Raw genomic sequence first — 15,807 nt, forward strand, 5'->3', positions numbered from 1 at the left:
ACCTTCCCGGAGCCCGGCTGACAGCTCCGGTAACAGTGTGCCCAATCAGCGCTCAGGAGGCGGAGCTCAGAGGCTCATATCAAAATGCTAATGATGAACATCTGCAAACAACAGCACACAGACACTGTCCCGACCAGTGTTGTAGAGTAACTAAGTTAATTTATTCAAGTACTATACTAAGTTCAATGTGAAGTACTTGCACTTTACATGAGTATCTTCAATAATAAAAACAGACTCAGAGACAGTTGTATTATCCCACAGGCTATAAGACTATTAAACTCCTGAGCTTTTCACAACTTTATACCATTCATCTGTTTGCATCTCACATATTAATTTATTATTACAATAAGCAGTATTTAATTAAACTTTTTCTTTTTTTTAGCTCATCTTATTCTATTTTACATGTACTGTATATATTTTACTTCGCCTGCATTATTTGCACATCCATCTATTTTCTGTTACTTCTTGCAATGTTTGTAATATTTTGTTTAATATATTTTATTGTTTATGTCTTATAAACATTTTGGGTGCACTGTTGAAGGAAGACTCCAACAATCGCATAAGATTTTCATTGCCATAATTACACTGCTACTGTGCATGGCAATGACGTCTTGAATTTTTCACCTCTGATCCCAACTACCAATTCATGGGAAGTGAAATTTGTAATAGGCCAGCAATTTAGTTTTTTGTTACCTCCTGTTTTAAGATAGTTGTGCTGATTTAGCTGAAACATACATTCACATCTGGAAACCCAGGGTCCTGTCTCCAGTGGTCGATTGTAATAAGGATATGTATTCAAGTACTGTATAAGGCTATACGGTATAATGCTACTCATATACAATTTCTAGGTTATTGTACTTTACTTTTGCTTTTACTCCGTTACATTTGTCGAACATCATACATACAACAACATATCATTGTTAAACTGCTTTCAGGGACTGAGTAGCAAATTGAGAAGGGAACTTACCTTCAGGTCAGTTCTCCTTTACTGCAACAGCACACACTGATTATTCATCAGTTTGTGGAAGATAGTTTACTGATTCAAAATGATAATGCCTATTATAGACAAACACATAAAGGAAAGGTTTTCCCCGGTTTGGTGGGGAAATGGCTTGCAATGAAGCTATGGTCTTAACCCGATGGACAGATTACTGAATGTGCCAGGTCAAAGGAGAAAGCCTCTGTCTGATCATACTGCTAACTTCTCTTGTTGGGAAGTCTCAGAGACACTAAATTACCACAAAGGCACTAAATAACTAAAACGGGACACAACACAACCACAAAGAGACAACAAATAACTTAAAAGAGAGGCAAAATAGCCAAAAAATACACAAAATCACTAAAAACAGACAGAAATGATCCACAAAGAAATATAATTGTCCTCATAAAGATGCTGAATTACCAAAACAGGACAAAACATGACCAAAAAACGACACAGTAACCAAAATATGACTTAAAGGAGGAACAAAAACGACTACAAGGAGATGTAACTTTGTGCAGGGGTTTATTGAGTGCTCGCCTCTGAGTGATTGGGACATTTGTTCTTTATCAGGCATTTTGAAATGTAATTGATTAAAATCAGTGTTTCTTTTCTGTCTGAGAAACATGACATTCGTGTCATTTAGTAGCTATGTTTTTGTTCTGTCTTACCAGCTCCTGGCTTCAGATAGGGTCATGTGGTAAGCCTGACATAAATTATTCCTGCAATGTAAAACTTTCCAATGTTAGTAGTTCACAAAATAAAATCATTTAGATTCTTTGGAATCTTCTGTTTAAGAAAGGGGAAATGAAAACATATCTGGTTGGTCAGTAAAAATAAAAACTCGTAGGATTTGCCAATGAACCTGAAGCAGTGAGATATCCACTTACAACAAAAACACATTTGCTATAAATACAGATCTAATGTCTAAAATCACCTATGAGTGTATGCCGCTTAGGACTGAAATATCCAACAGTTCACATTGAGTGAAAATAAAGCAGAGAGGAGAGTTCTGGTGCGGTAAACAAGACTCACAAGACTATAAACTTTCCATATTAGATTAACTAACAGTTTGCACAAACATCATGTGAATCTACTGCAGTGGTAAGCAGAACCAGTGCAAACCAGTTAGCTACAGATTGAATCGATTCAGGAGAAAAAAGGTTGGGACTTGGGATACTATGTGCAATAAGGGGGTTTCTCAAGCAGAGGTTAAGCTTCCTCCTAGATGCATCTAAGGACTATTTTTATTATCCAAAGTAGCCTAAAAGCAAAGGTGACCTCTTCAAATATCTCTTTAGGTCAACCCACAGTCCAGAAACACAATATGTTCCGGTTCTACGTTATCTTAACAAAGAAAACAAGGAAATCTTCACAAATGAGAACCTGGAATAAGGGAATGTTTGCCATTTCAAGACTTAAAAAATACAATATTATAGATACATTCGACTTATTTTTTAAAACAGGAAGGAATTTGAAGTTTCAACTATATTTTTCTGTGGTACCCTTATTTTAGCAAAATACAATGGAACAAAGCAAGGTTTCTCTTTCTATAGAATAGGTGAAAATTAATTTTGGATCAACAAGTTTCCGCTCAAAGAAGATGTTGACTCAAGATCTTTCTGGAATCAGGGTAATTACTTCTCTGGGGAACTGACTATGAATTCCAGAAAATGCATAAAAATAAAGCAAATTACGATGTAATTAATTATTAACTCTCCTATAATTTGAATTTGGCTGGGATCAATAAATCACTTTGCACCTGACAAGTGCGGTGAACAATTATAATGCTTGATTTCAGATGTGGTATTTCTGAGTGCCCTGGTTCCACTGAGTGTTAAGCTTTTTTCTGTTGTTTGTTGGCGTAACTTACCATTTTCTACCTTAAGATGTGGTAGATCAGCTGGTACAACAAAATCAGAAAGTTGTTGCGCTTCGCTTACTACACTCAGTCGTTTCCCCAGAAATAATTTAAGAGAAAAGCAGAAGGGACTTTCCTAAGAAATACTGTCTGTGGGCACACTTCTGGTTTCTTGCAATGCTAAGAGGATATTGTTCATGAAGCTGCCAGAAATGCCATCGACACCTCAGGGAATTTGGGAAATGAACACTATAAAAATCAACAAATGTTGATGCCATCACACTTTTCAATTGTTCAGCACAATAACAGGTTGTATTACACATTTAGTTGGTAAATAATAAAGAGAAAAAAGAAACATTCTGCCTCAGTATCAGAAAGGACTATTGTTTTCTGCTCTGACTCTAAACACTGTTCAGATGTTGAAAAGCTAAATTTAAGTACGTGCTGCTGTTCACCCATCACTTCCTGTTTAACCGAAGCTCTCCTGCTGAAGAAACCATAACCCGAAAAACTGATTAGTCAGCAGTGTCGGGCCAACATCAACACTGATTTCCCGATAGTCTGCAATGTGCCTTTTAAATGGTGACTCATGGTAAACAAGACTGAAAAATGTTAGTCTCTTTAAAATGAAGAATAAAAGTCTCTAATACACTGATCACTGAAGCAGACAGGGCTCGTGCTTTTCTGCAGAGATACAGATCCAGCTAGACTTAGAAGAAAAAGGGGGTCATGGCATATATAAAAGGGGTTTCAGTCAAAATATTAACCACAAAACCTTCTGTAAAAACAGCCTAGAGCTAAAAACAACTAAATGTTTGCATCATGCCAGGTTGGTGTACGTGCTGAATGATAATCACCCCGCAAGTTCAACATTATCTCACCCTTGTGGTAAACATTGGTACAACTTGCTTTTCTGTGTGTTGCAGCAAATCTCTGTAGTGTCTCTGCAAAGCAGTGATATCGGTTCATGTACAGAGAGCCTTGCTTGGTGTTGGTTATATTATTCAGATTTCTCTTCGTAATAACCTTGGTAAGGTCCGTATCTTTAATTTATGATTTACATTTTTCTACGTTATTTTCATGTGTAAACCCACAACCGTTGATTTGTGGTCATGGTGGTGCATTCACACCTGAAAATAAAGACACCATAAGTAAAATATAAAGTATTCAACTTTGTTATGTAATAATGTGTCTTTGTGCACCACTTATACCAAAGCAAATTCCTCGTAGGTGTAAACCAACTTGGTAATAAAAGAGCATCTGATTCTGATAATGTAATTCTGCAACGCTGAGATTAAAGACAGAAAAAGATATGTTAATATAATATATTATTATTTTAATATACAACATTTCAAACAAGCACTCAATTATTCAAAAGTTTGCTGTACAAACAAAATAAAAAGGACCAGATATCACAATCTACTACCTATTTGAACAAATATAATTATGTAACAGAAAACAAGCAGTCCAGTAGAGTTTCACTGAACACCAAGGGCTTTATCGAGGAAATTTGCAAAGTTCTTGGGCTGTCCAGGCAAAAAGGGCTGTAGAACGGAGAGATTCATCATCCTCAGAGTTTCTGTCAGGGTGCTGAAAAATGTTTTCAGAAAAAAAGGATTGTTACTTTCATTTTGCCAGTTATCCTCTGGCTGACAGATAACTCTCTGCTCCATAGCTTAGAATGTGATAACTGGACCATACTGTACATTCTATATTTATTCTATTTAATATTCCACACCTTTTTGTACATACAATATCCTGCTTTATATTCCAATTTTGTAACTATTTTCTATTCATTTTTTTGCAACATGATAATTTTTTACTCTGTTTTTAAATGCTGATTTATTTTATTGTAACTACATTGCCTTGTTTTTATGCTGCTGCTGCAAAAAATCCAAAATTGGGATCAATAAAGTAATCCTATTTATCTATTTATCTATCTATCTATCCAGGTCACATGTTTAATAACATGGAGCACGAAAAACTACAAGTATTAATACATTCATAAATAAATAAATACAAAATTCACCAAAAAAAATGAACAGCAAAACAATAACAGATATATTTAAGATAGCTATTTATTTATATCTGGTTTAACTATTTATGCTTTTATCTATTTATCTCCACATTAACTTCAACATGTATTTGACATTTTATTAGGTCCCTTTAGTTGGATATGTATGTATTTAGAATGCATTTATTACTATATTCAGTAGTGTATTTATTTATCCAATCCTGTATTCAAAAATACAGTTATTTATTTATACTTAAGACATTTATTTGAAATGTATACTTTAGTCTTTCTGTATTTTATAAACTGCTAAAATGGAAAGCACATACCTGCATGAGCAGTACAACAAGTGGGAGTCCATATGCAGCTGTCTGGCCATCTCCAGCTGGTGGTTGTTCATCAGTTTGTTGTTGATGACGACCAGCAGAGATTTTCCGGCACCGAGCGACTCCAAACAACTTCCTGCTCCTGAGAAGAAAAACGAAGATTGGAAAAGCTCTAAAAGTCTGTTGCCATATTTTAGGATGTCACCTCCCCTAAAAAACTTTGAAAATGTATTATTTTGTTATCTTGGTTTTATAAATGTAATAAAAAGTGCCTTCCCAGCTAAACAAAGGATGAACAAAAAATAGACAACAGAATGAAAAGATGTGCAGGATTTGAGTGTTAATTTAGAATTTGGCTGGCCACAACTAAAATCCAATCCAAGATAACTGCTTGAACAATATCCTGTTTTTACAGTTTGCTCGATGCCCTCTGATGCCCTCATGTTGTGTTGCCTGTTGCTGTATTAGTCATCAGTTTTCTGTTTAATGTTTGCACACTGCTGACATACCTGTATTTGCTCTTCCTTTGAAATATATAGTCATTAATGTCTTCTCTTCAGGAAAGGAATGTGGAAAATAACTGTTGAGGCGGACTAACCTAATTATTCATTTTTAAAAGTAAAAATATCTTTAAAAGGCTAAAACGTAAAGTTTGAAAGCATCAATTGAGTGTGATGGAATGAGAAAGATATTACATTGATAAGTATCCTGCACAGTTTTCAATCATACAACTTCAGCATTAAAGGCTTACCAGCATATATATCAGACCATATGGAGGCCCATTACTTATTATGATGAGGATTTAGATGCAAAAGATGGTCAAGCGAATGATTGGTTTCTCTAAACAATGCCCTTTCTGATCTTAAAGTAGAGTTTTTTTCTTTTAAATACTTGAAATGTTTTTGGCTTCTATGAAAGTGAAGTTACCATTTCTTTCAACAGAAGAACCATTATCGTTTTGAGTTCTGTTTGATTTTGTTTTATGTCAAAGCAGCAATATCTTTGTGTTATATAAAATATAAAACAGCAGTTTTCTAGTTAACATCTAAATAAAATACTATTAACTAAAGAGTGAGTGTCCAGGTTGCAGGAGCTCATGTTTTTTGATACTTTACTGACCTGCGTGGCTGATGACGAGGTCGGCGTACTTGATGTCTTCTGCTATCGAGTCTTTGAATCGATAAGCCTCCAGTGTGATGTGCGGACAGCTGTCAGCAGATGGAAGAAGAGACCCTCTCCCAACCTGAAGGACTAAACGCTCATATCCACGAGCCTTCAAAGCCTGTGAGGAGAAAGTTGTTATTAAATGAATCACATGTTCAAAACTCAAACTTTGCATTTGGTGCCATGATCAAATAAAAAATCCTGAACTCTTTGTCTACCTATCAACAGTTTTGTGAAATGGTATTTATAAATAAATTAAGTCCTGCATATATAATTGAGTGGCACACATTTTCAGTCTAACCTCGAAGCTAAAGCACCCCTTTTATAAGATATTTTTGAATAGTTCACTTTTCATTATTCTAGCCACATTTTATATTTATAAAATTACGATCACATTTTAAAACCAGCAAATTCTGCAATATCAAACCTATTTTTGTAAACCTCTTATGTGGGTTTGTATGCATCCGATTTAACTTTTGATGAATATTTAGTTCATGGAAGTAAATATAATTTATCACTCTTTGGTATCCAACTCTTTGAAAGTTAACATTACTAATTATGTTATCATTTTAGCTTTAATCTTCTTTACGCACCTGAACGGTCTCTGGACTCGTGATACTTTCAATGAGCTCATCGAAGCTCGTGGTGCCGACAGTAACAAACACAGTCTTCATAGCTGCTTATCTCAATATTTGGTATAAGTTTAAACACTTAACAGGCTTTTCTCACGGCTCGTCTCATCTCATCCTGACAGCCACTTCCGCATTAGAATGGTGACGTCACATTCTGATCCGTGAAAATACGTGCTGCTGCCGCCGCGAGGCCTGGAGCTACAACCGCAAATACCACTAACACTCAGTTTAGGTGACTCAGAGTCAGAGATTATTTTCTGCAGTTATACAACATGAAATATAACAGGAATATGACTTCTTTATAATACAATTAATCTAAATTAATTCATACATCACATTTTGTATAAAAAAATAACTATAATGTTGCAATCATAAAGCAGAACAACCTTTACCCATATTACTCTTGTGGTCAGGGCTACTTCACCTTTTGTATAAACAATAACTTTAATTTTGCAATCATAAATCAGAACAACCTTTAAACCTTAAAAACGTACATGCAACTCTATGACTAAAAAGCACTGTGTTTTGAAAGGTGATATACTGTATGAATGAAGTACATCATTAATATTTATATTTTTTCTCAGAGCTCAATTTCCTGGAACACCACCTCTCACAGCATGTCTCAGAGACAGTGATTAAGCACCCTGTCTCAATTTATGATAAGCAAGCACACCTGCAAAATAGAGCAGAAAAATCCGGGCAGCCTGCTGCAAAGACCTCCTGTAGCTGGAGCATGCAGGTGAATAGCAGTAAACATGCTGACTGAGCTACACACAGGAATCAGGGCAGGGAAGTTTGTACTTGACACTGACAGCTGGGCTCCCTGGGGGCCGAAGAGGGGGCGCATTATCACTGCTGGTAATATTTCACTTCAGATGCCCTCATTGATGAGCTGCCTCAGAAGAACCCTGTGGGAACTTCTGGGTCAAAAAATGTCAAGGTCATTAGACCATAAATGTATGGAAGAGTCTTAGCGGGCTGACAATTAAACAATTAGAGGGTTTTTTGTTGCATTTTATGAATAAGCTAGAAATGCCAAGAATAAAGTTGATATGTCAAGATTAATGTTACATTTTTAAGAATATCCAACTTCTACCGTTAGCACACATACTGAAAGTTCAACTTTATACTCGATATCCAACATTTTAAATAAATCATATTATTTTTCCTCTGTGCCTAGCCCTAATAACATTCAATACAACTTGATTTCACTTCAGATATCTAGTTAAATAAAGCCTCTTATCTCTGTTAAACATGTAGTCGCCATACATGTTTGCTTTTATCTGATGAAACGTTCACGCTTTATTTCATGTATCATACCAGACCTTCATGCTTATTCTCTTTAATATTATCATCTACACACACTTTTGCAGTCATCGAAAATAGGCAGTTAGTATTTCTTTTGACCAGGAAATCACTAGAACTATGTGTCTTCATAGAGATATAAAAAGTTATGAAAACAAATTAACCATAATAAAAACCATGTTCCATTATTAACCAAATACTACATATCCATTTTGTTGTCCAATTCAATACAAATGAATGAAACGTGTATAACTATCTCCATGAACCTGGTGATCGTTGATACTTTCTAGGAACCAGGGACATGCTCTCAAACTTTTGTCATCTTTTCCCCCATTATGAGCTCGGACGATATGTGGTCACCCTCCTGATTCAGAGACCTCACCCAGCAGCTGAAGGATGCTCAGGCTCACAGAGCGCCCAGCAGCTTTACCTGACAACCGTAGAGCCAGGGGAAGAAGCGCCAGCGTTATGCTCTGCGGGACACGGAAACTGCAGCAGCACCATGTGTGATAAAAGCAAGAAAAAAAACTTGCAAAACTCACACCAACTCCACTGGTGCATAAAAACACACACAGCAACAGGCAAGTGGAAAGTGTTTGTGAGAGCTTTTTTTTTTTTTAGAGGATGTAGCCCCAGAAAAAGTTTTCTCCTTGTCAGATATGACCAGAAAGATATAGCATCATATGTTTAATACATTTTAAAACTAATTTCAACTTCCAGGGCTGAATAATAAATTAGTTTTTTTATCATTGATGTGATCTAAGACAGCTAATAGTATTTATTTGAAACACTAAATATATGTTAGAGATCCTGTTAAATCAATCTTAAAACGTAATAAAATGTCCCTTGCAAGTACTGGGAAATAGGTTTTTGCCATGCAAAAAGAGACGTGTCTAGACTAGAGACAAGACTAGTTACGGTCTTAATTAAAAATAGAGTTAGCAGTTTAAAAACTGTGCTTTCAGTATTTTGACATTTAAAGTGATTATATATTGCATATTTTGCCTCACACTGAGCAGCCCTAGCATGTACAAGTAAACCAACCAACCACATGTGTTCTACATATCTATAATGATTGCTAATAAGTTAAATGACATTTTAAAAATAACAGGGCCATGTGAATGTTGTTATCACAATACAATAACCCTAATGTTTAACTACATGTACAGGAGCCCCAGTGTTATTCACTTATAGTCATGTTTATGAATGAAAAAAATACTTTGTGTATTGATGTTTAAAACAGAGATAATACTGTAACTGTGCCAAGTGACAAAAGCAGAAAGGCCAGCACTTTTATTACCAAATAACCACAGATTTGTATATCTTTGAGAAGAAAGAAGAAACATGAGACCAGGTTGCGACAGAAATTATTTAAGGCTCTGTTAAATCCTTAGCTTTAAAAACAAAACAATGTACCATGTATCCTGAAAAGTCACAGAAAGCAAAAACTAGTATAAAATTAAAAGTTAAAAACTGGCTACCAATGTCTTTAGTCTTTAATAAATAGGTTACTATAAGATAAAGAAAAATACAAAGTTAAATCTGATTAACTGTGCCAGAACTTTTATCAAACCACACTGAAGCGGGAGTTATTTGATGACAAAAAATCAGCGTCTTCTGGATTAAAAGCAACACACGCCATATAGTCAAACACAAATATGCACTGTGAGCTTCCTTTGGTCGTTCCAAAATCATTCTCCCACAGAGACTACTCGAGAAAAGTGAAAATGGAAGACCTGCGTCCACGCGATTCATGCCTTTAAGAGACTTTGACAGAATTCAGGCTAAAAACAGTAAAATGGCTCTTCCTATCACTTCAAGTTGATCTAGTAGAACATTTCTCAATTTTGAGCATGCATGTCTTCAGATGAGTTTTGCTGCCTCAGGCTGCTGTGATACAACCGTAAATTCTTGATGAAACACGTTAAATCCACAAAGTCGTACATCCTGTTTAAGTTTCCTGAAGCCATAAAACCCATTGTACACACCTTGCTGTAGTCTGCGTCAGTTAGCAGAACTATTTTAGAGAAGACTTTCAAAATAAAGCGAGCAGCATACCCGGGCAGCGACCTTGTCGAAGTATGCATGCTTAAAAGTTTAAATGTTTCGATATTATGAAATACTTTGTCAATTCCAAATTTGAGACATTATACAGGTAATAATAAAGTATATAATAGTGATTAAAGCAGCTTTAAAAAGAAGCTGCAACCTCACAAACACTTCTGCTTATTATTTCAGGTATACTTCCGACTAAAAGGAGAAATAATAAAAGACTGAAATTCACAGATGGCCGCTCGTAACAAGTCTGTCTGTCTGACTCCGTCCTGGCTCGCAGCAAAGGCCGTTAAGGTTGCAGCAGAAACGTCTTCTAACAGTTATGATATCAAAAATAGGACCGACGTCTTTCCTGTCAGATGCTCTGTGTTAAGCAGTCAGAAACCACATTGAACAGAAACGTTACCACAGAGGTAAATTCCTGTTAGTTTGTCCCCAGGTTCATGGTTACTCAAAATCCTTGTGATGATCCAGACAGATGATGCACCTAGGAAAAAACAAGACACAAAACGGCTTATTTATACAACTAGAACTGCAACAATTTTTCAATAGACAGAAACATAATCACCTCCTATTTGTGATCAATTTAACCTTGAAGTTATTTTTTTATTTTAAAAAGTAGAAACTGCAGATGTCCTTTTTTCTGTTAAATATTATAGTAAACAGCTCTTGGAGTTTTGGACTGACAAAACAAGACATTTAAAAACCTCACGATGGACTTCGATAACTGGGATAAAAACCCTCCACTTTTTTTGGACATTTTATTGACCAAGTAGTCAAAATGTTCGATAATCTATAGTAAGAATGTTTGTTAAAACCACACCTTTAAAAAGCTCAAATTTCAATATGTATATATGGTAACACAGGCAGCATCTCTCACAGTATCAACAGTGAACTTCCTGTTTTGGAACACAACTTATTTTTCAGGATGTCACATTTTCTTCTTTCTCCGGCTCGGCTCACAGGACTGTGTGCTTCATTAATCTCCACAGCCCCAAGCCACTCATACAGTTGTCTTCTTCATGCCACATATTTTCTGCGATCTTATGATAACAAGCTAAACCAACGGTTTGCAAGAGCAGCACCACCCACTCTTCTTTCTCACTTCCAACCTCTCCTCTCCCTCACACACACAGCACCGAGACACCACACAGTCATCCATTTGTCACATTTCTCCTCAGCTTGTGAAGCATTTTACACAGACACTGCAGGGACATTTCATCACATTTTGTAAAATTTCTGAATGGCCAACTGTGCTGTGCTCTTTGGTACAGCCAAAATATGAATGCAACAGCTCAAGAAAAGATAGGAATGGTACTGCTGTTACCTCTTTCTCACTGTACCACACAGGCTGTGCAGCACTGTTCCTGCTTCTCTGGCAGGGTGGAATAATTCATCTGTCGGACAATCTCTGCAAACAGCTCGTCCACCATAGTCTTGCTCTTGGCAGAAGTTTCGATAAAAGGGCAGCCCCACTCCTGAGCCAGAGCTCGTCCATCTGACCCCGGCACCTCACGCTCAGATTCCAGGTCCACTTTGTTTCCAACCAGGATCAACGGCACCTTCTCAAAGCGCTTCACACGCACTATTTGGTCTCGCATTGGTCTGATGTCCTGAAAGATGAATAGGGAGAGTATACAAGTGGTTCCTGGGGAAACTTCAAGCTGTTTACAGCACTGAGACATCAGCTAACTGGTTCTTAGCAGATTTGAAATGTAGAGTTCACAATGGAAAAGAGAGGGAATTAGGTACAGTCAAAAAGTCAATATGCATTTAAAAAACTTTAAAAATGTCAACGATGATCTCCAACACACAGGGCTTTTCAAAAGTACATATACACATTACATGCTGTACAACATTTGCATTTGGTACAGATACATGGCACAGTGTTTATTATGCAATATCTTCTTGTTTAACTACATCATTAGACAACTACTGCTGTTTTTATAAGACCTTGGAGTTTCTGAGTTTTCAAGATGAAAGATATATTTTGAAAAACTTGCCATAAGAATATAAAATAACTAAAGTTAAAGCCACATTTAACAGCTGCAACATTAAACACACCAAAAACTATAATCTGATATGGGCCATTGTGCTTTGTAGTACACTTTTGTTAACTAATTCTTAATAAGAATTACTTTTAAACTATTGATTTCGACTTGCAATGACTTTGACTTATAACAGAGAATGTTTACTTTGTAGCATGGCTAGCTACCCTTAGCTAAAATACCAGAACACTTCTCCCACTACTAATGCAATACACGAGATACCAAAGAAAAGCCTAGACATATATAATGATGTCAATTAATCAAAATATGATATTTCAAGATCACTACAGCAACACTTTTCAAATGGATGTACAGATGATGTTTTACCTTGAATTAGTGGTCCTCTTTGAATAATAAATAATCAACAGATGGTGCAAGACACTGCATTTAGGTAGTAGGCATCACACCCCATGCACTGTCTACATGCTGTGATTAAGTACATAGCTATGAGCAGGTAATGTGTGTTTAAGGTGTGTTTGGTGAGAGCAAGTACCTGGAAAGACTGCTGGTTGACCAGGCTGTACACCAGGATGAACCCCTGCCCGTTCTTGATGTACAGATCTCTCATGGAGGCGAACTGCTCCGTCCCCGCCGTGTCCAGGATCTCCAGCACGGAGGGAGACGAGTCCACCTCGATCTCCTTGCGGTAAAAGTCCTCGATGGTGGGGTCGTATTTCTCGATAAAGGTGCCGGTGACAAACTGGACGGTCAGCGCCGACTTGCCGACGCCGCCGCTGCCCAGCACGACCACCTTATACTCTTTCATCGGGGCGGAGGATGCTAACGTAGCAGCTAACGACTTAGCTACACCGCTATACTCGCTTCATAAACATTTATCAGGCCTTTGAGAGATCTATCAAGCGAAATACAAAATAAACTCCTCCCCCTTTACATGACTATCAACACATAGAAAGTCACAGTGCTAAACATTACTCTTCCCCTGCAAACGGCATGCCGATCCCTGCCTCACACACAGCAGCCGGACGGGTTATGTCAGTCCGGGCCTGGTTCTGGTCCCGTCCCGGAGCCTCAGCACCCGGGTGAGCTATCAACGGACACACGCGGGTTTAGTATTACAATCCGTGGGTCCATTGGCGACGGTATATAGCTGTTTCTGTGTTTGTTTGACTCTGTGCTGCGGAGCGTTGATCACAGAAAGGAAAGCTTTTTTTTTCCACCAACTGATTTCCTGAAGCTAACGGTCGGGTTTCCGCTAACGACAACAGAGCTTCCGGTCTTATTGTTTTCAAAATAAAAGCCTCTTCTCTACAATGACCCTTAATACTATAAATACTAACAGCACTGCAAAAATGTATTATTAACTCCATTTTTCAAGTCACACACATTTCATGACTTGGAATATTAATTTATTGCATTTATTCAAAATAAAGTATTCTGTCCTTAAGGCCACTTTGCGTAAATTATAAATTGTGGTTTGTGCTTGATTCCTGTAAAGCCTATTAAATAATGAGACAGGTTACTTTTACTATCATTTCAGATCACTTTTCATCACTCCAGTTTGAATTTCACATCCATTTTACCCTCTATTTTTCAATACACCACTCTCCATCTTATCAAATAATTGCATTACTTCCAACGCTCATATTTGACATATTGCTAGTTAGTTTGTACTGCCAGCTGTAGAAAAGTATTTTTAAACAGCAGGAAATCATGGGTTACTCAATCATCTTCTATCATATAGCTACACTAATTTAAAGTTGTCGTGTCAGTATTCTGTGACTGACTGGTAGGGTGTAGTAACAGGTGCAACACACTTGAAACTTTGAACAAGAGTCCAGTGACCACTGATTTTTAACCTGCTATTAAGTTACTCAATTAAATGTATGAAATATAATATTTAAGGTTGTTATGATTATTGATATTTTTCTTTCTTTTCGTCTCAGCACATGATACTTACACAATTATTTTATTAAAAACAAGCTTATTGATTTTGTCTGATAGGAACCTGATAACGGTCCTATAAAGGTATTTTGACATACTAAAGCCTAATAAATAAATAAATGATAATACAGTTGGGGGAGGGGGCAGTGTTCAGACTGAACAAACGAAAAGAAAACTTTAGTCACATACTGTAAATATCATCAAGCAGTGGCGGCTCCTGACAAATTTCTCAGGGGGGGCAAAAGTTGTGATGATGGCTAAGATGACCCATTCAATGGGTAAAATAATAATAAATAAAAGTCAGATAGCCAGCTTTACAGTGTCACATCTCATTGTTTAATTTGGTTTTCAACCACTAGATGCAACCCCAGACATAAAATATACAATACATTTGGTTCCACAATAAAACACACATTAACAGATAGTTTGTCATCTAATAGTTTGCCCTTGAAATCACTTTTAGCACAGTCTACAATTTATAGCCATCATGGATGCCATAGCAATAATCAAATCAAATTATACTATAATCAAAACTGTAATTAATCAAAATTTTCCAGAACATATTCCATTTACCACTATACAGTTTACAGGTTTAGTAAAGGTATAGAAAACCAACAGACCCAACAGGCATGACGTGCATGCTGCTGATTCTGTGAAACTGAATCATTTACTGAAAGGGGCGTGTTCAAAAAAATAGCAGTGCCAGGTTCAACTATTGAGGTCATTGATTATGTGAAAAAAAATAGGTGTTAAACAGATGGCCCCTATTCAAGGATCAAGGCAACTGATGCTGCATATGCTGGCTGTGCATTTGTCCTTGAAAAACAGAGTAAAACGGGTTGTTTAAGACACTGTTAAGAAGAAGAGCATTCTTTGATTAAGAAATTAATAAAAGAGGGGAAAACCTATAAAGAAGTGCAGAAAATGATAGGCTGTTCAGCTAAAATGATATCAAACGCTTTAAAATGGCAGCCAAAACCATCACCACCAGGTGAGGAAGAAAAAGAAAAACAACTATTCGAAGGGATCGGAGAATAACCAAAATGGCAAAGGATCAGCCAATGATCAGCTCCAGGAGGATCAGAGAAGATCTAAGATTGCCTGTGAGTACTGTAACAATCAGACAACGTCTATGTGAAGCCAAGCTACCACCAAGAAGCCCCCGCAAAGTCCCATTGTTAATTGTTGACGCTGTACGTCCGAGCACGCATCAGTGCGTAACTGCGTATGACGAAATCACGTTAGGGCAAGCCCCCCCGGAGCCCATAGAAATGCATTGTATCGTTCGATTTTTGAAAAAACGAGTCTCAACATGTAAGTCTATGAGAGCGCCTGGGGCGATTTTCAATCTGACTGATATCGCCCCAAGGGGGCGGGGCTACTGGTTGGACAGTGACATCCAGGCTGCTGATTGTCGCAGCGATATTCAGGCTGCTGTTTGGACTATACTATTAAGACTTAGACCGGCAAAATAAACTCTTTTCTCTCTTTTTTTTTCTTTTTTTTTTTTTCGTTTGGCTTAAG

The 15,807-nt window shown here is 37.0% G+C and overlaps 2 protein-coding genes across 2 annotated transcripts; both read right to left on the reverse strand.

Annotated features, from left to right (window-relative positions):
- Positions 1 to 4,155: 4,155 nt before the first annotated feature.
- zgc:92907 (uncharacterized protein LOC436733 homolog) lies at positions 4,156 to 7,180 on the reverse strand. The gene is made up of 4 exons (XM_063876233.1): positions 6,935 to 7,180; positions 6,297 to 6,459; positions 5,181 to 5,319; positions 4,156 to 4,430 (listed from the first exon to the last, which is right to left on the reverse strand). The coding sequence occupies exons 1-4, from the start codon at positions 7,013 to 7,015 to the stop codon at positions 4,319 to 4,321; spliced, it is 495 nt and encodes a 164-aa protein (XP_063732303.1). The 5' UTR covers positions 7,016 to 7,180; the 3' UTR covers positions 4,156 to 4,318.
- A 2,376-nt stretch (positions 7,181 to 9,556) lies between these two features.
- rap2c (RAP2C, member of RAS oncogene family) lies at positions 9,557 to 13,600 on the reverse strand. The gene is made up of 3 exons (XM_063876232.1): positions 12,875 to 13,600; positions 11,661 to 11,946; positions 9,557 to 10,820 (listed from the first exon to the last, which is right to left on the reverse strand). Exons 1-2 carry the CDS (start codon positions 13,145 to 13,147, stop codon positions 11,668 to 11,670), a joined length of 552 nt encoding a protein of 183 aa, XP_063732302.1. The 5' UTR covers positions 13,148 to 13,600; the 3' UTR covers positions 9,557 to 10,820; positions 11,661 to 11,667.
- Positions 13,601 to 15,807: the final 2,207 nt, after the last annotated feature.

The sequence above is a fragment of the Eleginops maclovinus genome, chromosome 23 (assembly GCF_036324505.1).
Source record: "Eleginops maclovinus isolate JMC-PN-2008 ecotype Puerto Natales chromosome 23, JC_Emac_rtc_rv5, whole genome shotgun sequence".
Lineage (NCBI taxonomy): Eukaryota > Metazoa > Chordata > Actinopteri > Perciformes > Eleginopidae > Eleginops > Eleginops maclovinus.